The sequence below is a fragment of the Scomber japonicus genome, chromosome 19, assembly GCF_027409825.1.
Source record: "Scomber japonicus isolate fScoJap1 chromosome 19, fScoJap1.pri, whole genome shotgun sequence".
NCBI lineage: Eukaryota > Metazoa > Chordata > Actinopteri > Scombriformes > Scombridae > Scomber > Scomber japonicus.
In genome coordinates this window covers 19,580,695-19,591,461 of record NC_070596.1, presented here as the reverse complement: position 1 = coordinate 19,591,461, position 10,767 = coordinate 19,580,695, and the positions used below count along the sequence as shown (strand labels likewise).

Sequence of the window (10,767 nt, the reverse complement as noted above, 5' to 3'; positions counted from 1 at the left end):
TTAGTCGTCGGTGTCATCCTGAGAGAGAGAGGGAGAGAGAGAGAGAGGGAGAGAAGCAGGCTGTGAATTTACTGTCCTACATGCAAATGACTGCTGTGATGTGATCATTTTATCCTTGAATAAAACATCATCATACAGCGTGATGATATTACACCTGTTTATAGCCGAGATGATGATGTTACAACACCCATTACAGTCAGTTTATTTATCACTCTGGTCACATAGTCCACAGACCTCCACTTCTCTGTACTTTATCATCAGAAGGATCTTTCATGTCAAATGCTGACCTGATTTGCTTGTAATTTAATATTATAAAATATTCATCATCATTCATGTTTGGGAAACCACCCACATTGAAATGTATGCAATCCAGTAGGTGCTATAATTAAAAGTCAACACCCAATGTCACAAACTGTCAGAATCTAAATAGATCTACATGGAATTCATTTTCCCATTTTCTCATTTTTCCATCAGCTTTATGTGATTTTTGTTCCTGCTGATTTATTTAATTGTTTTGTAAGACTAATAAGAAGAAATAAAGATAGGTTTCCCCTTAAATCCAGTCCAACTCAGTATTCAGTTGTACGTCATAAGATTTGTGATACAAGATCCATGAACTGCCGTCACTAATTCTGTTCTCTCTCACTGAGGTTATAATTACCTCTACAAAAATCTGTTTTTTCCTTCTACTGAGATGCTGCTTCATGTTGCTGACTGCAGACCGTGATAGTGGAGTCTTACCTCTGTGACATCAGCAGTGTCGGTTTCAACCGGCGACTCAGCCATGTTCTGTACTGCTGAGGGGTCGTCACCCTGGAAAACAAAAAATAGGGAAACTTTTTTTTTTTTCTCACTCTGAGTATGATCAAATTTGCATGGTCAAATAAGCAATGGGCATGGATGCATTTGGACTTCTACGAAGGCTTCACTAATCCAGTTTAACATGATGTTAGACTGCTCAAATGATCCTTGTAATTCTCCTCCAGCTTTTCAAACACAGTTAGAGGTTTGATTTGGTATATCGGATCTTATGTTATGCTTTGTGCACAGTAATACATTTATAGCCGAAGAAGCAACTTTATAGGTCCAGTGGCATAAAGTGGAACTTGTGAAATTATTATTCAAATTGTCACCCATTTTAGTGCTAAAATGACAAATTCCCATCAAAAAACATTTACCCTAATATAATCCTTTCTCTCATAGTATCCCCAACTGAAATTGAAAGAGTCATCTGCATCTAAAAAGAAGTTGAGCCAACTTTTGTAATATCACCCTGGCAACAGCTCCAGATCAACCTGAAGACAGATCCAGGCTTGTGTCAAATAATCTGCAATCAAATCAAGCTAACGTAGTTATCCATGTAAGAAGAACAAGGCTGTGGTTGCCTCATCTTGTGTATACTAGTTATGTCATCTGTGTATCTTTACAAGACTTGTATGGACACTTTCTTGGCCATTATAACAAACTCTGACCCTGACATGATGTCAAATTCTACCCACTAAAATCTATTTGATTAAACGGCCTTGAAATCACTTGGCAGATGTTTTTGTTTAAGGTACTTACAGCAAGTTTGTACAGTTTGTTGTACTTCTTCATCACTTGTCATCTATGTTTGTGGTTTACAGATATGATGGGACTACTATAATTTTGAGTGTTTTTTTTGTCAGGACTGGAGCTAAATACTGAAATGTACTTGTAAGGCTTGTCAATCTTCTGCCTGAAGTTTGAGAAGGTAATTAAATAGAGTGTAGTGAGCAGAAGTTCCTATCTTTGTTTGTGCTACTTTAGTAATTGCAATTACAGCATCTGGCGGAGCCTTCAAGCCAGACAAGATTCGGATACTTTAAATTCAAATAACCACGATCTCAAACAAGAAAAAGGACTAGGAACTAGAACATTGAACAAAATCTTGTAGCGATTGTTCAGGCATGTCTATCCAAGGATAACTTTTAATAAATCTACAGAAGAAAACATATTTTAAATGTAATCAGCACACATAATTCATCACACTTTTGTCCCCAGATGCACTGAAAGCCACTTAGACTCTTGTCTAGCTAAGAAGCGCTAATGAACAAGGAGGGGGGGGTGACTTCTCTCCTGTCTCATTGAAAGGATGCCTTGATTACACCGTGCCATTGAACTGACCTTCCCTAATGGGAGCGGTCACAGACCACCGATGTGTGTGCCTAAACGTGTGTGTGTGTGAGTGACGTGCCAGCTGACATAACCTTAAACCAGTTATTGCACCTACTCCTCCTGCTGTTGCATTTAACACCACCCATCAAGCCTCCATCTGTTCCCACAGCCGAGCCAGAGAGACGTGTGCTCATGTAAGAACACACACATGCACAAACACATACTCGCCACATACAACACCAATAAACATCGCCTTGTCTATTTGCTGTGGTCAGATTAAACTTTGGCCACAAGTTCACTTTTCAGAACAAATCAAAGTTAAACCTCACCGACAATGACTGTATTGTTTCATAGCAATTTCCGAGCAGAAATAGCTTCGTGGGGATGGGGGGAGTACAGCAGCTTCAGCTAGATGTTATTGTACACCACTGAAAATGTCTGAGCAATAAGACATGTTTGCTGAGACCAATGACCAATTTTGTCTTCCTCTACCTTTCTGGCATTTTTGTGTCATGATATGAGTCACCAGCAGCTGATGAATTGGCGAAACAGCCAGATAAAGAGATTAATCAAATGCCCTCTGTTTCCTAGTGTGTGTGTGTCTGTCTGGGTGTCAGACAGGGTGTCAGACAGAGGAGACAATCTTTGATGGGCTCTCACAACCTGGCATCAATTTTTAAAAATTGAAATCAATATAAATGACGATTAATGGTTGAGCCATCTGGGAATGATGGTTAAATGAGGACGATCTGCTGCTGTTTGCATGTCAATTTCTCGCTGGGAATACCTGAATTAAAAAAAAAAATTGTTTATCCCTCAGTCAGTCAGTCCTCCCACTACCGAACCAACCATCCATCTCTCCATCAGTCAGTCTCCTCTGTGTCTGTTTGTCCATCTGTTGGTCTGCTCTGCCTGCTAGTTTGGCTCGTCAGGGTTCCTCATAATCAGTCAGATCACATTCCAGGTGCAGCTCCGTCAGTGTTTTATCCCTCAGGGCAAATGCACGATTAGCTATCTAGCTGCCTTAATAATGCAACTGCTAAGGAAGATGAAAGGATTTGATTTGGATTTTTGTGGGAAATACCACATGCATCCTTTGATAGTGAAATCAAATATAAGAAGCCAGTGATGAAAGCAAAAAAAGAACAAAAATAACCCCAAAAAACAGGTGTCAGTTGTTGCCTTTTGCAGGAAAATAACCTGATAATTTCTTTGGTATCTTATCTTTTTATAGTGTACTTTTAACTAATCACAGTCAATTAAAGAACAGCTAAAGAGGTGTGTGTGTGTGTGTGTGTGTGTGTGTGTGTGTGTGTGTGTGTGTGTGTGTGTTATCTCTCTGTGTCTAAATTATTGTTATGGATTCCCCCCGTGCTCTATTGCTAATTAAGGGACGGGAGATTGAACATCACAACAAACATTCAACAAAGTGTTTGAATTGCCCAGGGAAATATTTGATTGGCTTATCATTTCCTGCTACTTGCAGCAGTATAATGAGCAAGGAGGGTAATTACAGGCAAAATTCATCCTCCCTTCAGGAGTTTAACACCTTATTAATCCAGATATAAACCAGTGGAAGCATGGGGAAGTGTAGTATGGTTTGACTACAAAAGAAGAACAGCATTTACAAGTTTACCTCTTTTTTTTTTACACAAAAAAAGAAGAAAGAGCCGAATTTGAGCATAAGAACCTGCTGAAGAGTTTCTGTGTTTGTTTTGAAGAAATTGTGTTAAAGTTAAAGTGAACATGGATAGATTTAGAGTGCATAGTTTAATTAAAGTGCATTATGATCATCTCCAATATCACTGAATTAATGAATAAATGTACAGTATAAATGAGTGCAGGTTATCCCAATGGGATTTTTTTGGTTTATTTTATGCGTTGAATACTAAGTTATATTTTTTGTAAATAAATATTTACAATTCTGGTGGAGACATACTCAATCTTTTATGTATTTATATATTTTTGATGGCCTAAGAGATCAAATTTACCCTTACAAAAATATCACGTGAAATTCATGAATCTATGTTCAACAATACTGTTCCTACTGTACTTACTGTGTGAATTAATCATGTGTTAAATCACATTGGCCTGCATGTGAAACAGTGTTGCACATATGACGATATGTGAAATATGTTTTCCCCCGTGCTGTCTTACATTTCATGTAACATGTGAAATGTAAAATATATAAAAACATGAATTTGTCAGAATTTCCAAAAATACAAAATTTTATTAAATTGTAAATATGCAAATTGTTCACATGTGAGAATGAGCTCCACATGTGATAAAATGTTCTTTATCCTAAGGCTAAATATACAATTTTATGTCTAAAAATACTCAAATCATGATGTAACTTATCTAATTAATCTAAAATTACATTATTACATTACATTAATTATTGCTAAAACCTCCAATTCCCAGAAAAAAGTGTCAAAGAAATAACCTCAATGGTTGCTACCCTGCCTCTCCACAAAAATCAACATGAATCGCTATCAAAAATAAAAGAAGAGGGTGAAATAGACATTTTCAGAGGCAGCAAAAAACTGAATAAAATGAAATGTGCCAAAGACAATCATTTTTCATAGCCGTAAATTGTTTGCTACAATAAACTGCCTTCACCTCCTCCTCCTCCTCCGTTGGACAAACGAAGGCCAGACTGACTGATGAACAATGTAGGAAAGCTAACAATATGTAATGGCTTTCATTTCAGACAAGAAAGACAAGCAGCAGATATGAGAAGTGATGACAAATGACTCAAGGTCAGGAGGCCATTTTGATACAGTGAAGAGTTATAGCTTGCAGCCACTGGCATGAAATGGAGGGGATGTGCGCTGCTGCAAACTACCATCGTCAAATATGTGTTAAAATGTGAATCTATTGGATTACTGGCCAGCATGGCTAGTTGTGCGCTACAGACAGGAGCCCTACAGACATTTGCCCCCCTTTTTCAATAAGCCCATGTATTGTTAGCAATTTAAGGAGTCTGTACCTTTTCATTTTGGAAGACTCATTGTGCTGTTAAGTTGGTAGTTCACTTGGAAAGTGAAAGCTGGTAAGCTAGAAGAAGCTAGTTAGCCTAGCTTGACAAGAATTCCCATGACACTTTTTTTTCTCTTTCAACACCTGCTGAGTCATTACTAGTTCCTGCAGACTGCATTTTTTTGGGAAAAAGGTACATTAATGCAAAGCGCATTGCGTTGTATTTTATGCTTTGTGCTACAGAAACATAGTTTCTTATTATTAAAAAATAGGGGGTCTACTAGCATTAGCTGTCTCTTTCTCATGGGGCAAATTGGGGATAATAGGAAAAGACTAAACTGTCAAAATTCACAGCAATGAGTAGTCCCATAATTTCAGCACTCATAATATATGAAGTACTAAAATACCCAAACCACTCAATAAGTCCTCCAAATGAAACGATCAAATACGACCACGCACTCCAGAACAACACGTGCCTCTATTGACAGTAATTGGCAATACAACATAATTTGTTACGAATTTGTCTGATTAGATTTAGGCACAAGCTTTGGAAAGGCTTAGGGAAAGATCATGTGTTAAAATCACTTTTTTAAGGTTTGAGAAACCTGGTGTGGATTAAAGTTACCACTTTCTCAGTTAGAAGACCTTCATCATAATGGCAACAATGACCCTAACATCTCTGGGTTAGGGTTAGAGGACGATAATTATGTTTTTTATTTTAAACTGTTACGACCCTGATTGGATACGGGAAACAAACAGCAGTCTACTGCAACAAAGTCCACTTTTTGCAAGTTGCAACCCGCCACCTCTCAATGAGGAAATTTGCTAGCTTAGATATATAGACGTCATCTCAACTGTGCCATTTCTCCGGGTCATAATTACTAAACCCGCTAGATGGCATCTGTCACTCAAATGTAACTGTAGGTCGTTTTTAGCCAACTGACATTATGACCTATTGTGTAGACAGTCTCAGCCATGACTAATGGGCTCTTTTCATGGCAGACATTTTGACTTGTCAAAGCAGGAAATAATAACACTACAACATTCCATAAATTGTTCCAGTAACTCAGTGAGTGAGGATGCACAATACCAGGACCCTGGAATGAAGCTTACCATATTGTAACCCCAGTTCACACAGCCCTCTACTGGACTTCATGGGTTATACTCTCCAATCACACGCCGGCAATCGCCCACTGAAATTTGCATTTATGTAGTCAAGCAATCAGGACACGCCTATCGATTATGTGTCCCACATGGTATAAACTACATTTCTCATCCCAAAACCACTTCAGTGGATGGTGTAAGAGCAGCAGGGTCCATAGGTAGGGGGCTCTGCGTGTGCTTAAAGAACTACGTTTAAAATACTGTAAGCTTCGTTCTTCATTAAGGCGTCTAGTAGGCAGAGCCTGATGAATGTTTGCCCTGTTGTGAAAATCCCAGCTGCTAAAGCGGAGAAGTCTGGGGCCAAACCCAGCCAAATTAACATGAAAATGAACTGGGTGAAACCACAGCCTAACCTCGCAGGGATCATAGATCAGTGGGCTGATTTCACCACTGCTGAAGAGAAAAGGATGTGCCTTTTTATACTGTGTGGGACTCGTGAAATCGCTTCCTGATTGGTTGGCTATGTACATGCAAAGGTCCATTGACGATTGCCTGTGTGTAATTGGAGAGTATTATTCATAGAGTCCAGTAGAGGGCAGAGCCTATGAGAGACAGATCTGGCTCTCTTAAATGAAAAGCAGCCATCATTAATGTCATTTATTCCACTTATGCTTTTCCTGCTTTGCTGAGTTTAAATGTGTGCTGTGTAAAGGGTCTAAAAGGTCGGCCTTCAGCTGGTTAAATGTCTGTGTGGCTGTTGGAACAGAAGTGATATTATAAACTATTTGTAGTGACCACCCACGCAGATATGGCACCAATCAAACAGTAACTCTATTGTCAGTTAGAAAAATTCATGCCTGTGGAGAAAATTAACAAGGGACCACAGAACAAGAGGTAAAACTTCTCTCTAATCAAAACAAACACCTACACATCAACATACAGTATATATATAATTTCATTGCAAAAAAGAATTTTTTAGCTATCTTTCTTACTGGTTTGGCTGGATCCTTCTTCACCAATCCAGTGGCAGCAGCAATATTACCTGCGCCCTCCACGGTTTTCTGGGCCACAGCGGTAACCCCGGTAACCATAGCTCCACCCACCTGAGACACTCCAGACACAGTTTTACCTGCAACTGTAGGGATGAAAGAAGTGGAACTGAGAAGGGCGTATCTCTAGAGCTTCAATACCTCTGAGAATTAGCATGTAGAAAGAGACATTAACATGATACAGATCTTGCAATACTGGATTTCAGGGCTTCCACAGTGATTGGATCGAAGTGTCATTTGAGCGGCGCTGCCCATTAGTGATCTTTCTCCAGCTATCAGTGATATATGGCAGATAAATCAAAGCTTAATAGGTTTTACAGTTTGACAGATAAAGGGTTAATGACTGAATTTTACTAGCCAATTTTGACTTTGATGTGACAGGTGCTAAAACAATTATAAGGCCATTCAAATCTAAGTTGTTCTTTCTTTTTGAAACATATATTCACAGTAAAATGAAATCTGATAGGATTCAACATGGTGATGACCAAACATAATAAAACTACATCTAGAAATATTGGGAACATGTATGCATGTCTAAGAGAAATAAAGTTACACATCATCTGTATTAAATATGAGTTATTCTTGAATATAGATGACAAACTGTCTGCCTGCTTCCTTTTTTTTTTTGCAGTAGTATTTTGTGGTGAAATGTAAAACCTGCCTTACTTTAGGCTACCTGAGGTCTACAGAGCTGAATAAAGACTCATTTATTACTGTGTTGCTTCTACTTGGAACACCCTACAGAATTATTTAAAACTGGATCGCTACCTAGTGCCATTTGGTGAACTGAAAAACCACAAGAACAGCCTGGAGGCATTTTCCTTTCAAAAGCATTCAAGAGGCCCTTATTGAGTTTCACCCCGCCTTTTATTGTTTCGATTCATTGCTCATTCATTCATTTGTCATTCTGCAAAATCAGTATATCTGGTTGTAGGTTTGTGTCTTGAGACTTTCATGTGTAAAAATGTTAAATTCAGCAAGACTTGTTATAATCAAGGCTAAAAGGGTCAATCAACATGGACATTCTTTGCATTTACAAGAAGTGCTGGATTGAGACTATAAAAGCCGCTCAGCCTACTTTCTGTGCCCTCCACACTGTATCATGATGGAGTCTAACTGTGTGACACATAATAATTAATCACGACCCAGCTGCTCTTTGCTATAGGTCAGCATCTCTGCTTATGCGGACCTCCTGAAAGCAGATTATCAGATCATAGGTCTGGTGTAGCCACTTGGCCTCAGTGGGAGAGATCCTGATGCATTACTCCTTTCCTCTTCACCCTCATTTAATGGATTTTAATAAGATATTCTAGCATCATATAATTCTTTTATAATCCCAGTTTATGAAACAATAATTGCTTTACTTGCAGCTATGTAGGTTAGAGCAATACATCTATTTCCTTGGATGTCTATTAGCAGGCTGTGTCCCTTGGGTGCTCCAATGTATGAGGAATGGCAAGGCATGGCCCTCAGGGAGTTGGGCAGGTTCTGCTGAGTTACGCTGTGAAATATGACACTTGCTCACCTGCAGAGACACATAGTACTTTTTTTTATTGACCACCTAGGGATCCAGTGACATTATCCACTGTTGCTTTTGTGTACTTGTGTAAAACACTCGCTCGGGTGTGAACAAGAAGGCCTAAAATGCAAAATGTGTACAATCATGTCAAGAAGAGCCTTCATTCATACCTGTTGTGACTCCATCCTTTGTTTTGGTGCCTGAAACAAAGATCCAAGTGAATCTCAGTTAGTCAGAATGTACAATAAAATAATTACAAAAAACCCTGTTGGCTTGTCAAGGTTAGATAGTCATTCAAGCCCAGAGTCGATATCTGTGAAGAATATTAATAATAATGATTTTTTATTTTTTATTTTAAAGAAGAAATATTTAACAACCAGTAACGTTTTTAAGCTTTTCTGTCCATCTTTTCTCCCAGCATCCTGTCCATCCTATATGATCATTAATCAGATGAATTCACCAGCACCCACCGACAAACATAACCCCATCTTTCGTCATCTCAGCTGCTCCAGTCACTCCCTGCTTGGTTTTCTCCGCCGCTGCAACGACCCCATCCTTAGCTTTCGAGAAGCCCTTCATTAAGGCGTCCATGGCTGCTTGATTGGCTCCCAAATTACACGCACACACAGCTGCGGAGATGTCAAAACAGACGCAATGAGAGAAAAGGAGAAAAGGCACTCCCGCATTTTTTTTTTCCTTACAAGCGCTCGGTATTTAAGAAACAAAACGATGCCACCGCCCTACTTTTTCTTTTTCTCTCTGACAGGTTTAGAAAGCCGGTATCGCCGTGTAAAAATACAGTGTCTGTCTACACAGCCCTGCTGAAAATCCCACCTGTAGGAATTGGCTACAACCCAACTGAGAAATCATGAATGGATTTACTATTTAATTTAAATAAGATCAAACTATGGCTTGTATTGGAAAGCCATGAGCCATGAACATAAAATAATTCACAAGCATGGTATTCTAAAATGAAAGCTTTTAAAGGTATTTTTTAGGAGAAAGAGAAAGAGAGCTGAGATTCACGCACCTGTTTGCTTCAACTTCCTTCAAGGCGACAATGTGGTGAGTCTTCCGGGATGACAGCAGCGGAGATTCCCCCAAAGAGCAGTGCAACCGGTTTATTGTCTCGAAACTACAACTACTACTCCAAAGACGATGTGTAGTGTCTTCCAGGCAGACAGACAGACAGAGAGAGAGAGAGAGAGAGTGAGAGAGAAAGAGACAGACTCACAGGTTTGACGCCTCCTCCGCCTCGGTGATGGAGAAAGAGCGATGTAAACCGCGTGATGCTGATGCGAGAGAAGAGATGCTCCTCTGTCTGTGTGTCTGTATGTCGGTGACACACAGACACACACACACACACACACACACAAAGATTACGTAGCTCTTTAACGTGGGTTGCCCACAGTGTGTTTCAGGCTCTTTAAAACCATCAGCCGACTGAACTGCCAATTAGTAGAAGTGTAATTATGCAAGATAACATTAGTGGACTGTTCAGTGTTCCCACCTGTGAGTAAGGTTTATTTATTTATTTGTTCTGCTTGGGTTAAGACTATGTTGGAATTGGCTCATAAGTTGGCTCACTTTTTAAAAAAACACTAATTCATCAACTTCTTCAATTAAACACACTTTTTGATTATTCATAATAATGATACCACCTTTTAATAATGGTATGAAGAGTTTATAGGCTCTTAACATATCCCTTATAAAGCATGTTTGGGTAACCTGGTTCTGCAAACTCCCTTCAAATGAAAAGGGCTGTCGGGAATCTAAACAAACCAAAAACCTAATTCAGTTTATTAGTACATTAAACTGCAGACCTGAAACTTTCAATATTGAATTATCATGTATTTATAACATCATACTTGATTGCTTATTAGAAAATTAGAAACGTGCAAAAAAGAAAGGATAAACACTTGTCGATGGGCTTTTTCACCCTAAATTTGTTCTAATTAATGGCATCATTAAACAGGTTGT

The 10,767-nt window shown here is 39.0% G+C and overlaps 1 protein-coding gene across 1 annotated transcript; it reads right to left on the bottom strand.

Annotated features, from left to right (window-relative positions):
- Positions 1-9,378, bottom strand: LOC128380475 (alpha-synuclein-like). The gene is made up of 5 exons (XM_053340297.1): positions 9,258-9,378; positions 8,958-8,987; positions 7,212-7,354; positions 742-813; positions 1-18 (listed from the first exon to the last, which is right to left on the bottom strand). The coding sequence occupies exons 1-5, from the start codon at positions 9,376-9,378 to the stop codon at positions 1-3; spliced, it is 384 nt and encodes a 127-aa protein (XP_053196272.1).
- Between the last annotated feature and the right edge of the window lie 1,389 nt (positions 9,379-10,767).